General features: G+C 51.0%; 1 protein-coding gene across 1 annotated transcript in view; it reads right to left on the bottom strand.

Moving 5' to 3' along the window:
* NOS1 (nitric oxide synthase 1) overlaps positions 1 to 26,572 on the bottom strand; it is a 49,535-nt gene extending 22,963 nt beyond the window's left edge. Inside the window, exons 1-12 of the mRNA XM_037386172.1 lie at positions 25,423 to 26,572; positions 16,001 to 16,133; positions 10,389 to 10,526; positions 9,782 to 9,927; positions 9,218 to 9,380; positions 7,912 to 8,003; positions 7,397 to 7,538; positions 6,522 to 6,661; positions 5,914 to 6,088; positions 4,743 to 4,844; positions 3,799 to 3,993; positions 2,576 to 2,661 (exon numbers count right to left, since the gene is read on the bottom strand). Coding sequence (XP_037242069.1) covers positions 2,576 to 2,661; positions 3,799 to 3,993; positions 4,743 to 4,844; positions 5,914 to 6,088; positions 6,522 to 6,661; positions 7,397 to 7,538; positions 7,912 to 8,003; positions 9,218 to 9,380; positions 9,782 to 9,927; positions 10,389 to 10,526; positions 16,001 to 16,133; positions 25,423 to 26,150 — 2,240 coding nt within the window. The 5' untranslated portion in view covers positions 26,151 to 26,572. The remainder of the gene's footprint in view (positions 1 to 2,575; positions 2,662 to 3,798; positions 3,994 to 4,742; positions 4,845 to 5,913; positions 6,089 to 6,521; positions 6,662 to 7,396; positions 7,539 to 7,911; positions 8,004 to 9,217; positions 9,381 to 9,781; positions 9,928 to 10,388; positions 10,527 to 16,000; positions 16,134 to 25,422) is intronic.
* Between the last annotated feature and the right edge of the window lie 847 nt (positions 26,573 to 27,419).

The raw sequence follows: 27,419 nt of genomic DNA, 5'->3' as shown, positions 1-27,419 counted from the left end.
GGAGCTGAAAGCAGTGACCACATAACCTCAAAGGAAAAGCTGGAGACCAACCAGAGCCCAAGCTACAGGAGAAACAGTAGCTTCTCCATCTCTTCATGTGTTTAAATCCTACCTGGCTGCCTTTCTGAAGGTGTTCTAGGCAAGCAGAAGTGCCTGGGCTCCACATATCACATACAAAGCCCTGAGACACTGAGAAGGTCAGTTGAAGCTTGCTGTAGTTCCTTTGATTTGCACTCCATCAAAACTATGAACTTTACTCAGAGGAACAGCCCTCCTGAGGCTGAGAGGTTGCACATTTATTTGAGTGTTTGCAGGACTGTGTCCAGCTGGCTGCCTTCAGTGGCTGCAATCATGACTGGATGCATTTGCTCTCGTTTTCCCCACTAGCTCAGCTCTGAGAGCAGGTCAGAGGGGCCCTGAGGGGTCACTGGCATCTCTAATCCTGGCTAAAAACACTGGCTCCTTGTCTTTGCTAGTGCTGATGGCTGGGTTGGCATCAGTGGGAGCACAGTGATGGGGGACAAGGGAGGCTGTCATGAGCCAGCTTTGGGTTGCATGGTAAGGCACCAAGCCCAGTGTGGCAAGTTTGTTATTTTAGGGCCATTCATAATCACATTAACATTATTTTTCCTAAGTGAAGACTATCTTCACCTTTTTGACATGGACCATCAAGCCTTTAAATGGGGTCACCAGAAAGGCAGGTCTGGATTTAGTCTGGTGTGTTGCAATAGGGAAGGGACGGTTTCGGGAGGGGCTGAGAGAGCACAGAGCATCTCTGTGGCCTTTGCAAGAATAAGAGCTGCTTGATTCACTTTGACAGGGTGATCAGACCCTGCCCTGGGTGATCAAGTTCAGCAGGACTCCTTTGTCCCCTTCAGATGAGCTACAGGGAACGGAGATTGCAGCTGGACTGGTTACACTGGCAGGAGAAGAGAAGCCCAGCTTCCCCCTGCCAAGGAGGGAAGACATGTTCTAGGTTGGGAAAATCACCCAGGGAAAGAAAAAAGGGGAGGAAAGAAGAGGTGGAAACCCTACCAGTCTGTTACGTCCTGCCTCCCCGGGGCAGCTTCCCTCCATGTTGAAGTCAGCCTCAGGAGCATTATATTTGCTGCTATACTACCACTCCTTTGTTTAGTTCTTCATATTAAAGTTGCCCCTTTGCTTTCCCATGATGGCAATGTCCCCTGGCCCCAGGGGAGGGAAGGGGCAGGACCGGCAGGGACTGCAGGTTTGAACGCTCTGATCTGGCCAGAACCAGCACAGCCTGTCTGAGCAGACATCAAAATCATGCTGCAGCCAGTGCCAAGTGCAACGCTCGGGACTGCTGGGCTCGGTCCACCACTTGTTCAGCTGATCAGTTCAGATCCAGGCAGAATTAAAGGTAAATTACAAAAGTAATTCCTCTACCCTACGTCAGGAACAATGGAGATATTTTTTTTTTAATTACCTGCCATGCTCACATTTTTATAAAATCATTTATCAATCGCACACACATAAATACAAGCATTGTTTCTTCTAATGCAATGGCTCAATTAATCTTTCTGTGCTCTCCACCAGCCTCGGGCTGCAGCCCAGACCCAGGCACCAGTGTCAGCCTAAGGAGTACATTCATCAGCTGCTGATCACGTTCAGGTATGCGCCATAGAAAACAGCTTACAGAAGGTGACAGCTGAAGAGTGGGAGCAAACTGATAGTAGGCACTCAAGGAAACTGAAGGTGGGGAGGTGTTGTGAACAGCACAAGGCCACCTGGCAGCCTGGCCACCAATACTGGGGCAGACCCAGCCCTCCCCAGTCTTGGCCCAGGGCTCTGCTGCCACGGAGCCAGCAGCTCCTACAAGAACCTCTCTGCCAATGGCCCACGGGGGAGGCATTTGGCCCAGGATCAGCAAAAGGGTCCAAATTACACTTCATTCCTACACCCCTGCTGACTAGGAGCTTTGGCAGGGGAGAGGGACTTGCATGGCCCATTACTAGAGGTCAACTGGCCATGAAGTGCAAATCTCAGCTCGGCACTGATCCATCTGCTACCTGTTGGGAGATTCCTCATTCCTATCTCCCCTTTCCTTTCAGAGTGGGTGTTTGGAGATTTAGATATGCAGTGGGACAAGTGCTCCTCAAGTAACTAAAGAGTCAGTGAGAAAAAAAGAAATATGGACATGAGTTTCATCTTGCTTGTACCAGCATGGTGCTGAACGGTGATGGGTGATCTCTCTGCCCCAGGAGGCTGTGAAAGGAGAAACAGGCCCCCAAGAAGTGAGAAAGCCATTCCTGAGCATTGAAGATCACCTTTCTGGAGAACGAATCCGCCTGGGAAAAGAGGCTACATGCAGCATCTGGTATTCACCTGGTCACACCCCTTTTAGTGGTCTAATGAGGTGTTCAAAGAACTGCCCGTTCTCCATATATCCCTCTTGGCAGGTAAAGATTCCAGTGGTCTGACCTCTGGGTTCACAACCCATCAGTTTGCACACATCCATAGGGTAGCACTATCAAACAGCACAGCAAACAGAGCTGCCCAAAACCAGGACTGGCCCCAAACACTACAGGGCCTTTTAGACCCCACTGGTACTTACTTTGCTAACTTCTTAAAGCCAATGGCCCTCTTCTTGGTAGGTGTCCCATTGACCCCTTTCCAGATGTGGGTGTTCCAGGGGTCCGGCTAGGAGAAAGAAGAGCAGCAGCAGCTGATGGGCAGTGCTCAGAGCTTGGAGAAAAGCTCTATCCACAGCACTTAGTGTTGAATTCCTCTAGTCATGAAGGGGAGGACTAGCTGACCTCTTCACAGCTCTCGATCTTCTGTATAGTCCCTGATCCTTGGAGCCCCATGGGCTTCTTGAGGCAGTTGGGCAAAGGAGTATGCACAGAAAAATTGCTATATAATAAAACCTTGCTGGCTTGTAACAGCATCTGGCCAAATGCCTTCTCACCTCTGAGATGAGCGTTAATAAGCCACAGGGGAAAAGAAGAAAGGCAACACCAGAAGGGGAGAAGCAATGGAAACACATCCTTCCCCCTCCCCAAGCCCATGTGTATGTGTTGGGTTTTTTTCCTGAGAGGCCCTTTGGGAAGGGGAGGCAGCTGAAGCAAGGGACAAGCATGCAGAAGGTAATTCAGTGCTCTCGCAGGTGGCTGTCTGTAATCAGGGCCAGGAACCATTGGGGTTCCTTGTGGACTGGTTACAGAAATGAACAGACTGCTCCTGGTTTGTGATTGTTCCTTAAGGGCTCTGACTAAAGGTCACATTGTGTGAAAACCAGTGGAGCAGGCATGGTTGGCTGACAAGGGCATGTTTGCTTAGGGGCCTTTTTCCCATGGTCTGAAGTGTTAAATACTCCAGCATCAGCATTTCAGCCCACTGTTTGGCCTGCTGGGCCCCCCCTCCCTACCCCCATCAAATTGTTGGATCCCTGCGGGCTGGAGGAAGGAGGGATACAGTGACTACCAGGTCATTTCCTCACCTACCCATCAAAGTGCAAAATTAGGCACTTCCAAAGTGGGGAGCTCTGCTTGATCCAAGCATGAAAGCTGGGGGCTCAGGTGTCCCATGTTCTCCTGGAGGGCCCAAAAGCCATTGCCCTGAGAAAAGGTGTAACATCCAGGGGGTTCTTACACTGCCTTGGGGGGGGAATCATCAATTAGACTTGTTCATGGACTTCGCTGCCTCGAGGGACAGCTTGTTGAAGGGACTAGATGGTGTCCCTCTCCTTCCTACATCTTCTGAGCTCCAGCTCTCACCCTGCTCTCGGCTGCACCTTTGGACACGCAGCACTGGTGGCAGGTAGGGTGCAGACAGTACCTGGTACTCAAAGGAAGGTGTGAGACGGTAGTTGAGCATTTCCTGATGGAAAACTGGGGTGATGCTGCCAGACATTGGTGGGACAATCCACACCCAATCAGCAGGACAGCCTCCGCGGCATCGGTACTCATTCTCCATGTGTTTGATAAAGGACTCAGTGGCTGAGTGGTGATCCACAATGGTCACCTTGTCACTCTGTGGGAGGGACAAGAAAGCAGAGTCAACAGCTGTGGGTTAATACAGTCCAGAAGGCAAAAGCCAAGATTTTACATTTGGAGCTGTTTGGCCCGAATCTGGCTCACTCCCATGGTCTTACAGGACCGTAACCTTTGAAGACAACACAAGGTGGCTCCTGACCCTGGTCTTCCCAAGGAGGCTGTAAAGCTGCCCTTGTCCTTCATGAGTAGATGTGCTATGGGATGGCTGTTCCTCCTGTTATTTGTCATGGGCCAAGCAAAGACTAAGGTGGTATGAATGGCATGGAGCATCCTCTGCTCAGCCCCTTGGGGAACTCTTTCATGGCTTGCACAACTCAAGGAGCAGCTCTGATCCAGCTCTGGGAAGGACTCCCACCCTCTGAAGTTGGGTTACCAAGGACTAGTTTTGCTACTCAACCTTTAAGTGCAGGCAGGGAGAGAACCTGAGCCAATTCTTGCCTCATGGATGGGACAGAAGGGCTGGATCTTGACCCCTCGGGGCACTCCCTCTGCAATGGCACAGCTCAGATGCTGGTGGTGCTGTCTTTGCAACATCCAGGGCACAGAGATTATTAAATTTCACTGCAGGCTCCTGGAACAGCCCAAAATTAGGAAGGCACAGCCCAATTTCAGCTGAGTATACCAGCTGCTGCCATTGTCCTTGGGCAGATGTCTCCATACTTGTCCCATCCAATCCCTGTGTCCCTCAAGCGTGACCCAAACAAGACAGTCCTGCTGCTCAGGTACCTGGAAGCTGTACAGCACAGCAATGTTGATCTCCACCAGGGCCTGGTCCTTCCACAGTGAGGATGTTTTCCTCATATCCAAATTCATTTTCTTGGCCACTTGCTGTAACAAAGCAGGGTGGAAGGTGAACACTTTTAATTGCCAAAAACCAGGGACTGAAGATACCTGCCTGGGGAGAGGAAGGCAGAGAAGGGACCCAGGCTGGCACAAGGGCAGGGCAGTGTGCTTGTAACAAGGGGCTGGCATTTTGCCTTCCCCTGAGAAGACGTGGTCCTGCCTTTTCCTCTCCATGAGAGTATCGAGGCCAGGCTGGCCTCCCTTCCACCCCCAAGCACCAGAAGATGACTAAATGCTGCTGAAAAGGGCCATCAAGAGCAGCAGCTCTTTGTGGGAAGAGAGGAAATGGGTACGTCTGTGGCACAGCAGGAGATGGTGGTGATCCATGTGCTGGGAAGAACAGATCCCTGCACCTCTCCCCATGCCAGACCCCCTGCTCCTCCCAAAACTCTGTTCTTAGTTTCTTCTGCCTGGAGTCCTTCCACCAGGCATGATCACAGACGGGCATGGGCACACACACCACTGCTCTCACCCCTCTGGTTTTCAAGCAACTGGAGAGGGATGCAGCCCCTCCAAGTAACACAGCGTGTCCCTTGGAAGGGCAAAGGAACCAGCCTTGATGGGTGCAGGTTGCCTGCACCAGCATTTCCCCGTGGCTTGGCTTTGTCTCTGAGTCACCCTGTCCTCTGTGTGGGGAGTCCCCGAGGCATAGCACTCCAGAGGGGCCAGCTGGAGGGTCCCTGTGGGCAGGCATGTCCCTGAGGAGTCACGAGGTGTCTCAGCATCCTCTCAGCCCCACCACATCCTAGCATTTGACCTCAATCAAGCACATGACCAGGTGCCTGCTGATCAATAAGGTGCTTTGAGAAGTCTATGTGGAGCTCAATAGGCATCACACTCACTGTTTTAGGTAGCAGCTGGCCCCATAGGACACAAAAATACTTGCCAGTTCATCACACCCTTGGCCATGTGGCTCCGCCTAAGGGAGACTTAGGTGTCCTGTACTCTCCCACTCAAGGCAACACTTTCCCAGTGTCCTGCCTGCTCCCCAGTAACTTCATACACACCCACTGCACCCCAGGAGCACCTGCCTTCCTTGAGGATGGGGAATTACCTCCAGTATGTTGTAGCGAGAGTTGTCACAATAGTCCCGGACCCCAATCTCTGTGCCCATGTACCAGCCACTGAAGGGGCAGGCAGAAAATTCCAAGCCACCAATCTCGAGGAGCATGTTGGAAACTGCTGGCAAACCATACCACTTCAGGCCCAAGTCCTTAAACCATTCAAACCTGCCAGGATACAACATGGTCAGGCAACCAGCAAGGCCTCCCCTGCCCGAAGCAGGCAGGCGAATGGAGCAGGCTGCATTGCTACCAGCCACAGGCTGAAGGACATGCGAACAGAATGGTTCCTGGAAGGAACATCTCCCTCAGGAGCTGTTTATGGGGAGAAAGTGATACATCTGGAGCATTACAGAGTGACATAAGTCCTGGTAGACTTCAAGGAAAGGAAAACCAGCCCTGAGACAAGGACACAACTTGCTTTCCACCTCCAGACTCTGCCAGCTTTACATCAGAGTGGAGCGAAGACCTAGAAGAGGGTCTTCAGTAAAGCACCCAAGCCACAGCAAGGAAGGGCCAAGCACAGGAGATGGTTTAGCACGAAACCAGAGCTCAGTCCTGCTGAGTCCCTTGAGCAGTTTTAGGGCTTACTCTGACTTACTTGGGATGCCGGATGGGCACTTCCAGCACAAGCTCTGGGGGGATTTCAAAGAGTTCTGGATCATTGCCATTGGCTTGGAGGAGCAGAGGCAGGATATCGAAGCGCCCATGTGGTGCCTTCCACCCTTGTTGAATGCAGATCTACAGGCAAAAGAACAATGGGATTAGAAGTCCCAGCAGGTCACCTGCTTTTCAAGCGTTATGGGCAGACTGGCATGGCACTGAGCAGGATCTCCTAACAGCGTCTCTGATGCCCTTACAGGTTGAGTAATAACCTCCATCCAAGGGAGCTACAACTTGAGGTTGCCTGTCACAGCCAACCCATGGCCAAGAAAGGGGGGTTTGGGCTGAAAATGAGCCTAGAACTAGATCCTCAGGTAGGATCATAGCTCTGAAAAAGCTGCTTACCCTATTCGTGCCTGTAATGGTGAAGGAGAAAATGGGTGAGAAAAGCAGAGGCGTTTGGGAAGAGCTGAGCTCAGCAGAGCCCTGGTGCTGTGTGGGCGGCGCCAACAGGCAGCAGCATGAGGCAAATGCCATTTCTGATTCCCAGTGGCTCAGGACAGCAATGGACACACATGTCCTCCCACAACAGTTCCCTCAGCACCACTAAGTGACCCCTTCTCAGCAAAAGGAAATGAGATAAGAGTCTTTCGGTACAGCTATGACCAACTCCTGCATGGATAGAAACAGCTTTCATTCCCGGGAAAATATCTGAGGGTGAGGCAAACCCAGCTTCATTTCATGGCACCACAGTGGATGTGATAAACCCTGCCGGACCCAGCACCCTCCCCACTCCTGGGGTGGTCAGAGTTTCTGCATGCCCCCAGCAGTCCCACACCCGTGGTACCCCAGAAGGGTGGCTTCAGCCGGTACCTCTGTCAGCTCCACATTTGCAGGATCTCCCAGGATCGTGCCGTCGGGCTGCTTGTAGCCAGCGTAGCGGATGAGCTGAGCGTTCCAGATGCGGAAGTCATGCTTGCTGTCCGTGCGCTGCGGGAAGATGGTAATAGCAGATCTGGAAGGAAGAGGCAGTGCTGGTGAATACCCAGCAATTCAGCTCCAGGTGGAAGCTGGCTGCTAACACAGGGTTTCAGGTAGGTCTGAAAAACAATCTGTGCTCTGCATTTGATATAGAATATATCAAAGGATAAATAATTGGAAAATCTGCCCTTTGAGGTCCCACAGAGAGCAAGAAGAGATATATTTGAACCTGCAGGACACCTTCCCCTGATACCAGGTCCCTCTGGTGCTCCCCAGGACAGGTGCTGGCTACATCCATCCTGTTGTGCAACAGCTGCTAAAGGAGGTAATGTCAGCAGGGCCCAGAGCTGGGTTGACACACCCAGAGGCCTTCAGATATAAACCCTGGTGACTCCCAGATGGCTCACCTGAGGTTCCCTTTGTTGGTGGCATATTTGATGTGGTTGCAGATATAATTGAACATCCCATGGGCTGTGGTGCAGTCCCGGGCATCAAACACCTGGAACAGTAGAAGCAATTGTGGCGATGCTATAGGATGCTCCAACTCTTAGGGCAGAGCAAAGCAGAAGAAACAGCACAGGGAAAGCTCTAGAGACCACTGTGACTTGTTAGGTATCTAAAGCTCCATAATTATGTATTCTCTGCCTTTACAACACATGGGTATCACACAGCTGCCCCTTCTGCTTAGGAGAGGTGAGTCATCTGCTGCTCAGGCAAAAACCTTCTCAACCCAGTGCTCCCAACCTGCTGCAGTTCCTAGCTCATCCACCAAAAATTGTGGCTTCTGCTTTTTGTCTCTTGTAGATCAAGACTCAGAGCTGAAACAGGATAGGGGTCTGTCAGGTCTGAGGGACACCAAGAGGATGAGGAATCATAGACTCATAGAACAGTTTGGGTCAGAAGGGACCTTTAAATGTCACCTAGTCCAACCCTCCTGCAATGGGCAGGAACATCTTCAACTCAATCAGGTTGGTCAGAGCCCCAGCCAAACCGACCTTGAATGTTTCCCAGGGACGGGGCATCTACAAAAGGATGGACAACCCAGGAAAGAGGGTCAGCAGGAGGCTTGAAGACAACTTCTTGCAGAAATGGCTCCCCTTACGGTTCAGATGTGCCAAAAGAAATAGTGGAACAGTAGGGCTGAAGGCTGAGTTGGGAGAAAAGGAGGCCCAGCCTCCTGGCCCCAGGCAGTGCCTGTACCCTGTGTGAAGCAGCCACAAGAATTGTGCTGCAGCTTACAGACGGAGACATCATCTCTGTACCAAGAGATTCCACTAGAGATCACTAATTCAGATCCTATTCTATGCTTCCAGCTAGTCACAAGGGCACTGAGCCAGCCATGCATCTCTGTACCAAGGATGAGTGTGTCCTGCTGCCTCTTTCAAGGCAGAGCAATAGTTTTGGAAGCAACATGTAAGATACTGGAGCAGTATTTGATTTTGGAAAATGTTCTCTAAGCACCACCTTCCAGTTGGCCCCATTTCAAAGACAGACACCTCAGCTACACCTACCCCACAGATGCTTCTGCTGAGTTCCCTGCTGTGCACCCCCACCACTGTCAAGGAGTGCAGAGCTGCTGTGTGCTGGACACCCGCAACTGTATCTGTGCTGTGCTTCCCCAGGGATTTGAAGAGTAAAATTTGCCTTTCCAAAACTCCAGTGCATCCTTTGGCAGGCAATGTGCCAGCTGTCTGCAGTGGAGTTGGTGCTTACCTGCAGCTTGGACCACTGAATCCTGCCCACACAGCGGGCTGCATTTCTCCAGGCATGCTTGGCTCCATAGATCAGCTCAGTGTCCCGCAGCTGGTAGGTATCAGTGGCTTCAATCTCCTTGGTCACTTCCTCCAGCCTTTCCATGTGCGCCTTAGAGCCAGATCTGCACGGGTGAGGAGCAGAGAATATGGCAGTTGCCAGCTTGGGTGGAGGGCGGGGAATTCTGCTGCTCTCCACCTGGGCATGAGTTCTTTCTTTCTTAAGCACATGTGGGCACATATTCACACACACTTGTGCTTTCAGGTAACAGATGACCAAGTGCAAATGGGAAAGGTCAGTAATTTGCATAGAGGCACACAACAAATGCTATGAATGAAACTCCAGCTGCACATGGAGCACCACAGTCTCACTGTGAGCAAGTGGCTGCTGGTACTTAGTTACCAGCTGGGGTTAAACCACAACACTCACCCTGCTTTTGCTTGCAAGTGTGAAAGACCAAATCATGTGTGACATCTCAGCATAAGTAGCAGCCTTGGGCTGCAACCTTCTCCAGTCAATACTTACCTCTTTATGGAGGAGTAGTACTGGTCAATGAAGTCCTTAGCCAAGAGGAGCACCTCCTCTTTTGTCCTGGTATCTTCTGACTTGCGGACATGCTGGCTAGGAGTCATTACTGAGCCCATGCAGATCTGCTCCGTGCATGCGGTGGCCTGAAGGGACAGAAGGAGACAAGCGTGTCTTGGGTTACTGCAGCACTTTCAGTTACTGTGAGCTGGGCTGGGGAAGGCCAGTGATTAGCTACACGAAGGTTGGTGGCATCTTTGACAGACAGGGACACTTCCAGCTCATTTGTTTTCACACCTATTAGTAATGTGTAAGAGTAAGCATATGCAGCCATCTCTTGTCCCACCTGACATGGACAATCTGGGCTCACTAGATTCCTGCCTCAGCTTGGCATGAAGTCAAGTGCTTTTCCTTATTTATCCCAGATGGACTTCCCTCTCACCCAGCTTATTGCACCAGAGGTTTGAAATTCAGAAACCACCAGCAACAAGAAGACTGGCCTGAATTCATCCAGTTCTGCATTTCCAGGTAAAGACATCTTGGAAACACTGTGATCCACTCAGTTATGCTCAGTTAACTTTGGGCCAGTCCTATGAACTCTACTCACCATTGCGGTCTTGAGGTGCAGAGTGTCATGAAGCACGGAGCCTGTCTCCCAGTTCTTGATCTTGACAAATCGCGGGCATTTGGAAGGACTTCCATTCACTGTGTTCTTAGTTGGGGACTGCCGCCCAGGCGGCGGTGGCTGGACAACATTGAAGACCAGGCACAAGGTTAGTATTCATCAAGATACACAAAAAAGGTCACAGCAAGAAGCAGCATCCTGTATTAGTGGATGCCTGTGCTTAAATCCTTGTGATAATACATGGAGACAAGGTATATGATCCAAATATTTGGCAGCATTTGGAATCCTACAGTGGAGCAACCAACTCTCAATGCGGTGGAGAAGTCGTCTCTGTTTACAGGACAGTCAAACCTCTAGAAGAGGACTTAAAAACAGAGATAGAAGTGACTTAGGAGAACGTTGTGTTCAAGTTTCCCAGTGGAAGACTTACCTGTCTAAAATGTATTAAGTGTTTCTTTTTAAGGAGCATCACCTGCTCAAGTTTTGCATGTGCCAAGCTCTGCCTCACCAATATGAGCACTGTGAGATAGAGCTAGTGGCCAATGGTTCCTCCAAGCAATCCAAGCGCACAATCTCCTGCGATATCAATGCTGGAAGATCGTAGGAATAAGAATGGATAAATTATGCAAGTGTGAAGGCTGCTGAATTATGCATAGTTGGATTAGTTCAGTCTCAGCTCTGAATCTCCAGCCCTCCCTGATACTCTGCGTCAGGGTGTGCTCATGTTGTACATCTCAAGGTACAGGCCAACATAAGCAGGAGCCTCAGCCAGCAGAGAGCTTGTAACAAGAAGAGCTGGCTGCGAATGCTTGTCTTTGCACATGTTTTCACAGATAATATCTAGTATTTCTGCTGTCACCCTTATTCACCCCAAGCACTTAAAGAGCAATCAGTGTCTACCAGCGTATCATGGGACAGTGAGATCTGCAGTGGCCCTGGAAAGCGGAGATGTTTTTTCCAGGAATCAGATCTTATAACAGGAGTGATTCAGTCACTGCAACCACAATGGTGTTGACGCAGGTTCCAAGGAGAGACCTGATCCCACACCAGAGCATGGACGGTGTTTTGATGTAGCCTTCCTACGTGAGTCTTGTAACTTGTGCCCCTTTCTAAGCCATCTGCAAGGTTTAAAAAAAAGCCTTCAGCAGAGCTGTGCAGAGTTTCACTCTCCATTTTGACAGTTCTGGGCTCATGTCACAGCTGCAGCTCATGGACTAGTGTTACAGCCTGAAGGACCAGCTGAAGAAGAGGCAGCACATAGTGGAAGAAGCTCTTGTTTCAGAACAAGCACTTTTGCTGATTAGCAAACCCAGGAGGGAAAGCAACAGGGGTCACAAGGCTGACAAAAGCAAAATGAGGGTCCAGATCTAACTCATTCTTACTTTGCCAGAGGATCGCTCTGCTTTTCTGAGGCAGGGAGAGACTGATGCCTGACTGATGGTGAGACTGATGCCCAGGCTGAGCAGACACCACTGCACTGCCCCGGTGGCAATGTTGGACATATTTTTTTGCCCAGCCCTAGTTTTTACCATATGTTCCACATTTTTTTTCCCTGGAAAACAGGGATTTGGCTGTCAAGCAGCCTAAGGCTCACAGTGTAGTATTATACACTGAAAACACATGCTAGGAGCAAGAGGCAGAGGATGTAGGGGAAGGGAGAGCTTTACAGCCTGATCCCTCAGTAGGACCCTCTTTGGTCCTCAGTTTCAGAAAGCTGCTCTCTGCACACCCTCAGGCTATGCTGTCATGGGTCTCTGACATCCCTCACATCACACATCTCATGATCTTCCCAAGGAGCCTTTTGAAGTCCTAGCTCCTGAAGCCTGATGACCACACAGTGGATTCCTTCCCATGCTTCCCTTCCCATGCTGCAGAAAACAAATATAAGACTAAATACAGAACGAGTAGTAAACCAGTGGTAAATAGAAAGAATCTCCTAAATCTAGTCATGGAAAAGCACTATTTTTAAGTTCATTTTTTTTCAGTTTTGGGGAATCTGAGCTGAATTATAACAGTTCCTGGTATTTTTTTTCTGCTTGTTTTACTCTTTCAAGAGAATCAAACCATTTCTGAGCCACTAACTGCATCCTGTGCTCTCTGAACCCACCTGGGGCACCCTTAGGACCAAAGGAGATAATCTGCCACCTTCCTTCTGAGTGTGACTGCTCAGAGCAGCTCTGAGAGATTGGTAAATTTTAGCTGAGAACCGCTGCTCAAAAATGCAAACAAACCCCAAACCTGTACCTCCACCTGCCAGACAGAGCTAGAAGTACCAAGCAGAAAGTGGTGGTTGTATCCAGCACTGCTTTTTGATTCTGAGTTAGTTTTGATTTGCTGATGGGGCTCTGGTGCAGCTTAGGAGACATGCTGCTAAATAACATCTTGCTGGAGCAGGTATGGCCCAAAAGTGGGTTATGAATCCAGATGTTGCAATGGCCCCATCCTGAGAGTGAGCAAGCTCGTGGTCCAAGCTAGTGGACATTGGCTGCTTAACATCTGCCTACAGATGTTCTACCTTAAACTTCTCTCAAAGCTGCTCCCTTTCCTTTTTGTCTTTTCCCTGCAGGAACTGGCAACGTTTGAATCTTTGCTGAAAGAGGGCCATGGTGCAGAGGCATGCCGAATCCCTGGGATGCCAGCCCGTCTGGAGCAGCCGAGGTGACACCATCCTCAAGAAGCAGAGGTGCCAGGTCTGGCAACCGCATCACAGAGCAGCTGTGGAGAAAGCGACACCCAGAAGAGACTGAGAAAGAACTCCATGTGTGTATGTATGCCTTCCCTGCATAGCAAAGCTGAAGCCAAATATTACCCCTGATTCTGTCAGGGAGGTTGTGTGAGATCCTTTCATGTTTTAATTAGGCAGCTGTGATATCAGTGACTCAAGAGTGGGACAAATGAAGAGACTAACGTACCAGTCGGGCACACAAGCATTATGCAAACATCTTTTACAAGGGAGCGTGTTGGCACTTATCGTCAGCGTGCAGCTTGCGAGCTGTCTGCGGCTCTCACAGATGCAGGGCAGAAATGCAGCCAGCCCCAAGCACTTCCTAGGGCCAGAACAGCAGGAACCATCTCCCTTTGTGCAGACCTGAGTTTTACAGGTCCTCAGCCTTCGTCATGTGTCCCAGCTGGACTTTGGGAGTCCCTGCCTGTGACAACGGCATGTATTGCCCTGCCAAAATGCGTCGGCTGTGGGAGGACAAGGTCTGCAGTGTTAGCCCTGGTCATAGATATATAGGCATGCTGACATTTCCTTCTGGACTGCATTAACCCTGCTAGCTGAAAGTGTGCTTTTCAATTTTATAAAGCTGTAAATCATCTTTACAAGTGCAGAGCTGATATGACTCCCTTCCTCTGCTAGCTACACGGGCACACACCTCCCTGGTTACCCTGGAGCTAACAAATCAATCTATATGGACTGAAACATGACTCACGCGAGACCTGGGCTGGTGCTGTCACAGCATCTTTCCATTGGTGATGTTTAGGCCCAGAGGGATTTGGCTCCTGGGAAACAAGTGAAACACACTGTGTGACTTGGCAAAAAAAAAAAAAGGCATAGGGATCGATGCCCAACGGGTCTTTCAGCACCTTATTACGAGCCTCAGTGAGCATTCCACACTTGGCCAAGTGAATTCACCAAACCCTGCTTTAAAGGACGTGTATAAAAAGCTCACTCTTGGCTTGACTTGCCCCCGTGTTAACAGTATTTATTGCCGCTTGCAAGAAGTTCACTTGCCTTGATTGCATGCAGCCCGGCGGAACGGCTGCAAGGAACATGGGGGAAAACCAGACTGCCTCCAGAAAAGCAGGCATAGCGATTTGGGCATAAGAAGGATAAAAAGAAAGCTGCACATCTAGTGAAAAAAAAAATATTAAAGAGTTTAATAGCAGATTAAGACTGAGGGTTTTGGCAGTCGTAACACTGAGAGAAATTAAGCTCTGAACACAGAAGGTTATAAAGTACTTATAGTACCAGACATGTACATGCAAGGAGCTTAGCAAAGGACGCAGAAAGACAATGTCTTTCCAGAGCTAAGGCAAAGGCACCAGAGCAGTGATCTGTCCTTGGGTGAAATGGGCTTGTGATGCCTGCCACAGTGCATTGACTGTGCAGCGGGACATGGGGCTGCCCAGGGACAGCTCTCCAGTGGCTGAACACAGCGTGTTGCAGCTCTTGGATGCACCCATTTGCATGTGCTGATGGAGGACAATACCCACCGTAAGGCTGTCTATGCTGCTAGGGGCTGTGGGTGTGGGGAACATGGAAATCACTTCCACTTGCATCTAAAAACCCAGACAGGTTGGTTAAAACCGTGCAGCAAGTCTGGCATGATCAGGGGTATCTCAGCCACCCCACAGGTGCATCAACACCTGCCCGGTGGGTCTCGCATGTCTCATGAGTCTCCGACACTGCGTGTGCTGCAAAAGTGTACGTGAACATCATTCTGCTCAGGAGTCCCCAGGGAAAGTAGGGTGCTCCTGGCACAAGGGGAATGAGGGGCAGAGTTAAACCACTACAGCCATGACTATGTCACCTCCATGGACATGAAGGGATCATGTCACCTCCATGGGCGTGAAGGGACCGTGTCACCTCATGTGGCCTCACCCCCAGCTTGTAAAATGCCTGTGAAATGGGAAAACACCCCCGGAAGAGCCATGGCCTGGGATGTGCCACTGAACACTGTTGTGTAACAAGGCCAGGCTCAATATCTGGGTGTCAGCCACACCACGAGTGGCACCCACTCTGTGGCGGTCTGCAGGTGGCACGTCAGCGAGGAGCATTGCATTGCGGCTCGTTGGAGCTGGGAAGAGGCATCAGCCAGATGTAACTGCTGAAGACATTCCTGAGCTGAGGAAATACTGATTTTCTCAGAAGTCTTCATAGGACCACAAAAGCACTTTTTTCCCTTCCCTTGGAAAACAGTCCTTACTATGTCACTCTGAGAAATACAGTGAAGCAAGAAGACCAAATGGTCCCCCATGTCCTGCCCTGTTGCCGGTTAATCCCATCAGGGAGATATGTTTGCCCGAACAGGCTTGGCAGTGGTCACGCACGTCATGTTTTCCCAGAGGTGATCTTTCTGCCCTGGCAGGGTCTGCCTTACGTCTCTGGCTTTGCTACAAACATGGAGTTAAGCCACTTTTGGTGAGGAAGCCTGAGAATTTATGCCCATGGAGTGTGAAGAGATGAAAAGGCACCATACAACATATTATCTGAAGTGCTCTATTGAATTACTGTCATGTGAATCAAAATGACTTTAATGATGCAACTCGGCTTTTTGCCATGAAAAGGATTGACAGTCCCAAGGGAGATTTCAGAGTCCTGGTCCCTGGCTGTGCTCCCATCCCACTCTGTCCCCTTGGATGAAAAGCATCGTTCTCCAGTGACCTATATGCCGCCCCAGCTATGGAGAACGTGGCTTCTGGACCAAATGGGCTCTACACCACATCAACACTATCTCTTGGGATCAAAGGTCTTCAGGGTAGTGCAGGTAGCCCTTGTAGGTTCTCTGTGGTGCGAGAGCTCACCAGGACAGGTCATGCACCCCCAGACACCCTTCCCACCTAAAACAGCATGAGCTATGGGCTTTTACCTGCTCTGCTTCAGAGTAGGGGTTGTTCAGGACCACAGGCACATTGCTCTTCTCCCACAGGTCACCGAAGACACGATCGCTCTCCATCCGAGCTGGTAAGGTTTTCTGTGGCTTGTTTTCCCCTTCCCTGAAACTGAAGAGTTAAAAACCATTTGGGTCAGCAGGCTGGAGGGCAGCTGGGTGCTGGGACCACAGGGCCAGGTCCTGGAGTGATGACTCCAGGACCTGTTCCAGCTGCTTCCTACAGGAGCAAAAACTCACACATCACCTTGCGGAAGGGGAGGAAATGCTCTGCCTGGGCCAAGGCAATGAGTCACCACAGCGAGGGCAACCCAAACACAACAGAAATTATCCCGCGCAATGCCTGCAAAACAACAGGAAACCTCTGTCCTGACAGCGGCTCTAGCGGGGTTACACGCCAGACCCTCTGCATCCCAAAGCCATGCTGGAGCCCTGTGAGAGCAAGCACATAGCTGGGGAAAGGAAAGCCGCACGCAATTCCAGCTGCAAAACCTCATAGCAAAACCTCCTAGCAAAGCCAGCTGGATTTGCAGAGCAGCTTGGTGTTTATGAGTGGAGGAGAGGAAAAAAAACCAAGAAAAAATAGGTGGCTCCCAGGAGGGAGAGACAGCTCGCTCTCCTCTTCCTGACCTTTACTGGTGCTGCAAATGCCGGCAAGCACAAGTGATTTTACTCAAGCAAACTGATGGATTGCCTCCACAGAGCTGGGTGTGCTGGCAAGGCTGGGGGACTGAGAAGGTCCCCAGCACTGGCTGCCCTGGCCTACACAGCGACACTGGTGTCACTCACAGTGCGTAGTCTGCCTGGGGACCATACCAGGGGGTGGCGGTGAGGCTGTTAAATGCCATCCAAGCAGGTGATGGAAAACCACTGCCATATGAGCCCTCACGAAGGAGAAAAACAAATGGGGTTTAGAAAGATGACATTCAGAGAAGGCAGGCTGTGGCATCTGCACCGAAGGCACCGACCAACCTGGTGAGACCACACGTGGGAAGGACCTCCATGGGCTGGGCTGCACAGGGCCATGGGCCAGCAGGGACACAGCCCCATGGCTTGCAGCCACACCGCCTTCACCCTTGCTCAACAGACCATCGGGGTAATGCGCTCTGGCAATTGTTTTGCTCCTGCTGTCAGTTCTTAAAAGTCTTCCAGATGCCCGCTAAAGTCAATAATGAGACTTCCCATTAGTGACGGCGGGCTCTGGGCACCGACCAAAGTAGGGCATTTACACTCAGGACAGAATTCACACCAACACGATGCTCTTGACACAGTCATGGGAAGACATGTATGTACAAGTAAATTCCATTTCACAATCCTCCTTGCCCCTCAGCTCGTATCTTAGGTACAGCTTAAGGAAAATATTTCATGATGTGCTCCCTGTGCTCTGTTTTCTTTAATTTTTCTGCCTTTACAGAGCAATGTTCAGCTGCCAAACTATTACACTAGGCTCCTGGACACCTTCCAAATGTTGGCTGCCTTAGGGTGCAAATGGCCAGCTTGGTGCAAGTGAGGAGGTACAGGTGCTGTAGGGGCAGTTTTTACTGGGTTTTCTATACCCCACCACCACCACCACCTTCCCAGGAAAAGAAAACTGTTCTTTTGTGACTTGGCTCCTCCCAGTACATGAAAGGGTTTCAATCAGATAAAACACAAGAAACCCCACCCACCACACTGCACAGCCACGGCCAAAGACAACAGGTCCCAGCACTCCCTACCGGGTGGCAGCACTGCCGGCAGCACTCAGCAGCCACACTGGCCCCAAGGCTGGGGACAACCATGAACCATACAGCACACACTCTGTCCTCTACCAGCCCACCCAAAGGGGGAGCTTAGGGACTCCTGACACATCCAGCCTACCTCCATCTAGAGAATTCCCAGCAATGAGACAGAGGATTAGCAGGATGAAAATTCAGTAAATCTGGCTCTTCCCTATAAGTCAAGACCAGCTATTAAACCTCCCAGAGAACACTAATTTCCATAAGGCAATGGAAGAAATCCCTTGGCTTTACTGGTGCCTGGGACTTAAAGAGGGAACCTGCATCCTGAGGAACCACAGTGCCTCTCCAGGGGCACAGACTTTGCCTCTGTGCAGACAGGAGAGGCTCAGGCAGACAGACCCCGGCATGCCAGATACTCCACAGGCATCTCCAAAATGACACTGAGCGTATGCCTGCAGGCACCTGGCTCAATCTGCTGTTTCCAGGAAGGTGTTTGCAAGCCCATCTAAAAAGGCATCTGCCGGCACAAGGAAACCTCAGAGAGGAATTGATCCATCGGCAGCAGCAGCCGAAGGTCTCGGCTGGGTGGCTGCACGCGTAATCTCATTGTCTGCACACCAGCAAAGCCATAAATGCTGGCACCTGTGCCAACGGCACGGAGAAAGACCAGATGCTTGAATTAAGTCATCGCTGTAGTTGGCTACTTTGTGTATTACAAGTATTGCTGGAGCAGGGCCCTGCTCCCATTCACTGGCTTCAAGCATCACCTGATGAGATGCACCATCCTGAGGAACAGGGAAGTCCAGGTGGGCATTAAGGGTTGGATGCTCAGGAGCAAATGCTCCACACCCCGTTGCATATTTGCAACTGGGGCAGAAACGAGTTGCGTGTTGTTGTTCCTAATGGACTTAGGGCTGCGTGAACAGGGCAGAGAGGTGCTGCCTTCACCCTTAGTCTCTGCTATAAAAGCACAGTCAAGCGTAGCTGCAACAAAGCTATTAGACTAAACTCGCCGTTGTCTCTCTCATCTCTGCGCTGGTGTTGTGCTGCGGCTTGCTTAGTGTCGGGCGAGGAGGTCTGCGGCTCACAGGGCTGCGGGTGCGTGCCCCAGCGCTGAGCTAGCACAGACCTCTTCTGGATGAGGCTGCCCAGAAGTATCCGGCTCTGTCTTTTGGAGAGAGACAGGGAGAGAAAAGCCTATTCAGAGAAGCCACAGCTTCACCCCAGTCCTAGCACAGATGGGGGAGAAAATTGAAAAAAATAAATTGCTTCATTTTACAAATATTTCCTGCCCATTTCTTGTAACTGCCTTGTTTGTGAGCTCAGGCAGGAACAGGGTCCTTCTGGAAAAGTTCTTTTCCTCCTTGACTTGGCTTCCGCAGCCCCCAGCAGAGACATGGGGTGACCTGCAGTGTTCATACAAGGATCCCCCTCGCACTCTAGGAGACTGGCAGATGGCCAAACCACCGTGCCTAAGCTCAGCCTCCAGATAATGGTTCCAAAAGCCCTTTTTCAACAGGAGAGCCCAAAGTGCTGCCCTCGCAGGCTCCCAGTGGGCCATGGGGAGGGCGCAGTTCCCCTGAGGGGTGTTTTGAGGCAGCCAGGTTGGACATCTCCAGGGAGCTGCCGTAGGAGCAGCCCCATCTGCAGCTATGCAGGGGATGGGGAGCTTGCCCTCAGCTCCCAGCAGCCTTTGGAGAAATCCTCCCAAATCACTGCCAGACCCAGCCTGGGCACCTGGGGGTATTGAACAGGTTTTTTTAAATCACCACTTTAATGTCTTTGAGGCACTGGAAGCAATGCTGGAGTTCTGTCCTTGGAGGCCCTTGTTTGGCTGAACTCTCCCAAAGGCCAGATCCAGGATCCAGAGATCCCTCTCTGACCTTGACCTGCTGCCAGATCTATTAAATACTATTAGCAAGGTCTTTTGGATCCAGAACAGGTTTTGGGGAAGGGAACCCATCTGAGGCCATCTTTTGTTCTGAAAGCAAAATTTGTTACTTAAAAAAAGACAGAGGAATCCTGCCCTCCCCCACTGGTGCAAAGGCAGCTCCTTGGATGCTGCCTCACCTCGGAAAGAGCATCTGGCTGTTTGGAGAAATGAGAGGCACCACTGTTTTCTTTTGACTAATTTGATGATGTTGCAGTGCTCAGAGTGATGAAGCAGAAGGGAAGTTGCTGAGACAGCCCTTTGAGAAAATTTTCCAAAGCTTTTCCAAAAAGAAAGAAAAGAAGAAAAAAAAGGGAAAAAAAAAAGAGCAAAAAGAAAGTTTGTCACTTTGCTCCTTTGAATTTGCTCAGCAGAAGAATTTCTCCGATTTCCCAGGCATACATGAGAGATACCACTAGTGGCTGCAGTCCCCAGGGGCCGGTTTGGATGAAGCAATAAGGATGCCGATGTTCCAGCGATGGCTCTTGCACCGTGGTGCCGGTAGCTGCACCCTGTGCTGCAGCTGCAGGGGATGGCCCTGGTCCCACTGGCTGGAACACTGTGCTTGAGCTTGGGACCGCATGGGGAGCTCACACCTGCCCACCTCACTTGCTCTGAGCTTTGGGAGAGAAATCCCTTCTTACTTTCTTCCCTTCTTCTGGTGTGTCCTTGGAGTACAAGGCTGCACTGTGCACTGCTCCTCCTTCCAGTGCTAGAAGCCAGGCTAAATGGCTCTGGCTTCACCTTTCTTTTGTCCCATGGAAAGCCATGCTCCGGAGGGCACTGCAGCCCCAGGAGCGAATGCTTCCTTGCTGCTGTGCCCCTGGGGCAGCTCACCCTCTGCAAAGTGGGAAAACACGCTGGCTGCGGACTCCTCCTCTCGAGGGTTAAAGCAAAGTCTGGCACAACAGCACCTGTTTGAGGGAGAGGCAGGAGATGGGATCAGGCAGGATCCGGGATCTGCAGGGTGCAGAGGATGGAGCAGAGCTCAGGAAGGAAGCAGAAATGTTGGAAGCAGAAGGAATAAGTCCAAGAGGTGGGATGGACTCCACAGAGAGGCAGCAGGGCCAGCATGCCTGGAGCATGAGAAGGGGGAGCTTGAACAGCACCAGAGGAGGAAGACAAAAGCCTTGCCGACAAGCGTGCGGCATGGCTTGAAGAAAATCCTGTGCCTTCAGAAGGTCAGAGCGCCTCTGAGTTGTGCCCAGTGCTGGGATTATGGACTAACGAGCTAGGCAAGCTGCACAGAGCGGCTATGAAATACAGGGCTGGTAAATGCCATTGAGTAGGCATTGACAGATAAAGACCTGGGAACAGATCCACGCGATCCCAAAGTCCCATTGTCATTGTTCAAGATTCAGCCAGCGTCAGATGCAACCTGCAGCCACCACGCACGTCCCTTCCCAGCTGTGCCCAAAGACCACCTGGAGGGTTCCAGCTTCAGCACCTTGTTTGGAGACCAAACATGGTTCAGGTCTGCGGGGAGAGCACAGGTTCACACATGGGCCGTGGGTTTGGCTGCTGGGACCAAGTACAAGAATGGCTGTCCCATGGGATACAAGAAGCAGCACCAGCACAGGGGGCTGAGTGGGTGAAGAGTGCTTTGGAGACCAGTCCAAGAGGGCTCCAAGGGGGTATATCTGGGTAGAATACGCTGTTTGCAGGCACAAAATGCCTCCCTGGATTAGGCTGATGTAGTCAGTGACAAGGAAGAAGAATTCACCAAGGGAGAAGGCGAGGGTTATTCACTGCCAAAACCTTCCTACTTCACCATTTTGCAGAATGGCAATAACATGATAGTTTCAGGGAACCTTTTCATTTCAAAGGTTTTAAAGTTTCATGTCCAAGTACAGAATAATGAAGACATCAGAAATGCAAATGAAATGTTTTGAGCAACACAAAGAGATTTTGGCGGTGGTGAAGGAGGTGGGAGGAAGAGAATTTTCTCTTCGAGAACTGCAAAATTACGGGGTTTGTTCCAATTCAGGATGGAGCCTGAAACCTTGAAACCCTTCATAAACAGAATTCCTGCTCTCAGCACACTTCTCCTTCTCCGGGGCTGCTGATGTTGCTTTTTGGACTGAAACTGCCATGTTTCCATCATGCTGTTCATGTTATGGAATAGACCTGAGAAGAAAAATAAATACTGGCAACTCGGGGGGGGGGGGTGTGTGGAGAGGGAGCGAAGATGGGACATGACAATCTCCCTAGAGCTCAGAGGGAAAAACAGACCTAGGTTAGCTGGCAGTGAGTGAATCAAACTCTATTTTTGTTTTCTAGCCCACGGTGAGCCTCATGGCAGAAATGCCAGCTCTCATCATACCTTGTGCCCCACTTCCATGCTCTGTTTTATGATCGACTTCATTGCAGATGGCTTGAGCCAAGTAGCAAACATGCAGCCACAGTCCCAGCCCATCCCCTGGGCAGGCACGGTGGACCCATGGCACCTTACAGCTGGAAATCAGCAGGGAGCCAAAACCAGGTCACCGCAGGGACAGCTCCTCCTGGGAGTGCAGGCTGTGGTGCAGAGGATGAAGATGAACTGATATTTTCCCCCAGTACAAACTTCACAGTGTCCAGTTTTCCTTGGAAGTAACATTAGAGACATGGGCTGGAAGCCCAAAGCATCAGGTGTAATCTGAATTGCTTTTGGCAAAGCCCACCTTGAACAAGAAGTGTTTGGCTCCTTGTGAATAACCTCAAACGTGCGCCATTCCTTTCTGCCCTAGGAGAGCTGTCACAGCTCTGTGAGCTGGACCGGCTTTGACAAAGTGCTGCAGGCTGTGAAGGTCAGCACCAGGTGAAGATGGAGACAGAACAGGATTGGTCCCAAGACCAGCATCTCCAGCTGGATCGATGGTCAAGTGGTACAGGTTGTACATGTCAAGCTCAACCTTGAGCAAGGTTTTGCACAACACTGGTGCCTAGGTAGAGGTCTATTCCTGTTTTGACTGATGCCAGCTTTGCTTGCTGCCCCCCAGCCTGGAGAAGTCACAGCCTACAGCATGAGAGCTGCATCGATCTGATAAGACTTGCTTATTTTTTTTGGCATTTCTTTGGCATCGACCAACACAGCCTCCCCAGTTATCTGCTCCCCATTGCTTCCTGACCTTTCTGCACTTCTCCTCTGGACCAAGGAAACTTTCACTGTAGAAGACCTTCACGATGCCCCAGCTCTGCCTGAGACCAAACCGAGGAGATGATTCATCTCCAGCACGTCGCAGGAGTGGGAGGAGAGGCGGCCGAGAAATGCCCTTTACCCTGCAGAGCGGCTTTTGACAAGTTTTCCCTGCAGTATATCTCCTTGCCCGCTTCTCTGCTCAAGCCTAGGTCTTCTGGCTCATAAAGAGTCCTACCGCAAGAGTGAGGCTGCAGCTTTTCATCAAGCAGACTAAGATGACTAATTTTGACCAAAAAGTGGATTTTCAGTCCCAAGGTACCTAGATTAAAAAGATGTATTTTTTTTAAGGGTATTGATGAATAAAGTGGAGTATTGGTGAAGTACCCACTTCACTAAGATTCTGGCTGGTTCGAGGTCCTTCAGTTTAAGTGAATTCAAAGTGTTTTGGTTTCATCTCTCTCTGAGTAAAAGAGGTCTCTTAATGAAAAAAGACATTTTTCATCCCTCTCCCCAGGTGGAGCAGAATTTCGTTGGAGATGCTGCAGCTAGTGGGATGGGATGCGAACCATGGGGGGACAGTTTGAAGAGTGAGGTTGTAATTTATACCAGTGCTTGGGATTGTGTCCCCCGGGGGCTTCACTGGGCTGGGACCCTCAAGCTCCACTGCAGCAATGTTAGCAAAAGCAGAGGGGATTTTTAAACAACCCTGCACATTTTGTTGGACATGTAGTCAAGCACAACCCTTGCAAGGTCTCAGTTCTCTGGTTGCTTAAGCCAGGTTCCCCCAGGGATGGGTGGGTGGTGGATTAAAGGACGTACACTCCAGGCAGGTAGCCCTCAGCCTACCAGAGAACGCCAGGCTCAGGGGTTAAATTGCCTTTTACTGTGCAGCAGAGATCAAAATCAACAGTTTCTGAAAACAGACAAACACAGGAGACCTGAGGATATGTGTGTGTGTGGGGGGACATGGCAGGAAAGGATGTCCCCGAGCATACCCTGTCCCACCGCTCTTCCCAGATGTCTGCCACCCGCCGCCGGCACAGAGCAGATTTTTTTTCCCTCTGACTCAGTGTGATCACCTTAACAGGCTTTGAGTAACCGTGTCTGCTGCAGAAAAAAAATGCATAATTTGGGAGAGCAGAAACAGTGACGATAAAACAACCAAAAATAATAAAAAAAGATGGAGAACACATAGCGCAAGTGTTGGTTTGTGATGGGGGTGATCAGGAGCTCAGCCTGGGCTCTGCCACCAACCCAAGCAGGGAACCCACTCCGCCACAGCTCTGCCTTTCCCCTCTTGCTGTTTCCAATAATAATAATAAAAAAAAGACATACAATTTTTTTCCCCCTTCCCTAAGGAAGCAGGTGCAGCAAGGGAACTTGAAATTACAAATCCCTCTGTCACGGACCCAAGATCACCAGCTTCAGCAAACCCTCCTGATAAAGCCTCCTGGCTCTTACAGCCAGTCAATAACCGAGGGCAGCCACAACCTGCCGCGGCACTTGACACTGCTAAAACATGTTCAGGGTCTCGGGGGAAGGTGACGGGTAAAGGCAGCCTATCATCGTTAATAAATGGCCAGCAGGCGACAGAGCTGGTACCAAAAAAAAAAAAAAAAAGAAAAGCTACTAACAACATTTTTGCAAAGCATGAAGGGCCACAGGGAGCTGCTTTGGCTCCGCAGAATGGTCTGCGTCTCAGGGAAATGCTGAGGGAGGTCAGGAGGGCAACACCACACACATGGTCCCTTGCAGAAGCAGATACCAAAAATGAAGCAGTCCCACCCACGTGATGGGACTTTACCCTCCTCAAGAGGCCATGGGGCAAGCATGCATGGCCCCCGCCCTCGTTATACATGCATACACATATGGAAATAATTAGCACGATCTAGAAAGAGCAGAGGGAATGAACAGGCACATCCACTGTTGCATTTCAACAAGGGATGGGCATTTTGGAGCTCTCGACATGAAACATTACCCCCCTTCCCAGAAGACGGGAGCACCCAAGGCAGGTCCCCCTGCCCTTGCACAGAGGTCCCCTTGGCTTCAGCTGGAGCTGGACGGGGGGTCCCCACTGCCCTCCCCAAGCCAAAAGCACTGAAGGTTTTGAAACTCATTTCTCCTGGGAAGCACTGTACTTCCTGGTCTGACCTTCCTTCTCCCTCTCCTGCTGTTAATAGTAGATATCAACCGGAGAGCTCTAAAGCAGGATAGCGTGGATAGACAATACCATGAATCTTATTTAGCAGGTGGGGAAACTGAGGCACGGGATTTTGTTTAAACTTAAATAAGATCAAGAACATAGAACAGAAACAAACCCCAGCCCAGCCTGTGATCCACCACATCGCAAAGCTCAGCTTTCCATGAGACATTACTCCTACTGTTCCCCGATTTCCCATGCTTACATCTTTCTCCCTGTCTTCCACCATCTGCTACCAATTTTTCATTACTTTTATCTTCCCCTCATCAACTGCTTCCCCCTTTTTTTTGCATCCCTTCCTCTCCACCTCCATCCTGCTGTGTCAGACAGCAGCCATTTCTGGAGAGGTGCTCGCGACACCTAAACCAGCCACATTGGGTAGCCAAAACCAGCACATTTCACCAAATGTAAAAAACGTATTTAGGGACCTACCAGTCCACTTGGACTTCTATATCTCTTGTCTCTACCTTGGAGGGTGCATTTCCATCGCTGTCCTTACTGCTGCTGTTCAGGAGATCCAGGACAGGCTCGATTTCTTTGAGCAGTTCATTGTCTTCCACGCCGCCGTTGAGGCAAGAGTGACCACAAGCACCCTCCTTCCCCTTCCCAGCATCCTGCCCTTTGCTGCCGGTAACAACACCGTTAACGTGGACCATTGGCTCCACCTCCCGCCCCATCTCTCTTGTCCACAGGGAGCCCATGGTTCGGTCGGCTGCTGGCAGCGGCTGCTCTTTGCCGTGCAGGCTTGGGTTGGACAAGTCAACCGCCTTCGGAGTCGGGCAGAGGGGTCTGGTGACACGGATGGTTTTTGGTGTGCCGTCACCTGCAAAAGTGGTCTCCAGGTGAGTGGTGAAGCCCTCAGGACCCCTCAGGATGAGGACCACGTAGGTCTCAGAGGCGATGCTTCTCAGTATCTCCAGTGCGGTCTCATAGCTCATGTCCACCAGGGGCCTGCCATTGACGGCTAAAATGATGTCCCCAGCCTGGATGAGGCCACTCTGCTCTGCAGCCCCTCCCCGGATCAGGTCCGAGATGATGACAGGCGGCTTGCTGACGCGCTCCTTCACCAAGAAGCCGAGGCCGCCCACCTTGCGCTTGAAGAGCTTCACTGATATGACATTGGGCTGTATCTGCTGCACGCTGAACACATTCTCTTCCATGGCAGCCCCCCTTTTCGAGCCTGCAGCCCAGGACCTCAGCACCCACTCAGCACAGAGAAATTCACTGTCCGAGATGCTTATCCACGCCGGGGCAGGGAAGGGGCAACTTTTTGGCTTTTAAGCAACTGGCCTCACTGCAAAACTCCTCTGGGCTTTGGCTGCAGGCTGGATTCCTTCAGCATGCTCGCTGCCGCCTCTCTGAAACACAGCTGGGGGAAAGCAGGGTGTATCACCGGTGGAAAGCAAGGCTAGGGGCAGGGCAGGCAGGGCAGGCAGGGCAGGCAGGGCTGGGCATTGCACGGCCGAGCAGGGGCTGGAGGGGGCAACATGCCAGCTTCAAGTCAGCCTCTGGTCCTGCGCTGGGCAGAGGCGGGGAGGCAGCCTGCTCGCTTCACCAACATCCCTGCAAATGGTCCGCAAGCTTCTTTATCTAGAGAGGAGGAAATAAAACAAAGAAGAAAGAAAAGTGAGATAGGGCAGGCGTAAGTGCCGGCTCGGCACGGGGCTCGGCACGCCACAGACACCCACATGCATCAGCCCGTCCCCACAGATGTCATCCCCCGGGCTGCGTTTGGGAGACAGGCTGCAGCCTCTCATCGCTCTGGGCTTTGTTTCCTCCACCCTCTCTGCGAAAATCAGCACCATCTGTTCAGCAGGGGCCAGGAAAGCGTGGGGGGAGCAGGGGAGCCCTGGGAGGGGGCTGCTGGGCAGCCTTGCTTGGACCGTCCCCGCTTCACCCATGGGTTGTGAGTAAAAACCACGTGAGTCTGGCAAATGGGTAAAGCCACGCGGAGCTTGGCGGCAATTTCTGCCAGCTGAGGATCTTGTCTCCCTGTGTTTTCCAGTGTATCCAACAACCTGATGGCCAAGATGGATCAGGATGACCAGGCAGGGGATGTATATCCCTGTCTGGGATGAAGCCCGTTCCATAGGTGCTGTCACACCAAGACTGTTGCGATGCTTCAGGAGAAAAGGTAGCAGCCACAAGCAAAATGAGGCAGTAGAAAAGGACATTCAGCTCCCCTTACCCTGAGTTACAGCAAAGCACTGACAACGGCAAGTGCTTTTAAGTCTGGCTACAGGGATCACAGCCTCAGCCTGCCTCAGCTCCTCCTCCCCCCATATTTCAAGCCTGGCACGGGGATACAGGAGGCAAAGCTAGCACTCCCCCGTGCTCAGCCCTGCCATTCAGTTCTGAACAGTTCCCAAACAAACTGCTTTAGCTGATGGAAAACCACCTAGAGGAGAACATGCAATGAGTTTACCCAG

This window comes from Falco rusticolus, chromosome 1, assembly GCF_015220075.1.
Source record: "Falco rusticolus isolate bFalRus1 chromosome 1, bFalRus1.pri, whole genome shotgun sequence".
NCBI classification, from domain to species: Eukaryota; Metazoa; Chordata; class Aves; order Falconiformes; family Falconidae; genus Falco; species Falco rusticolus.
This window is presented reverse-complemented; position numbering and strand designations above follow the sequence as displayed.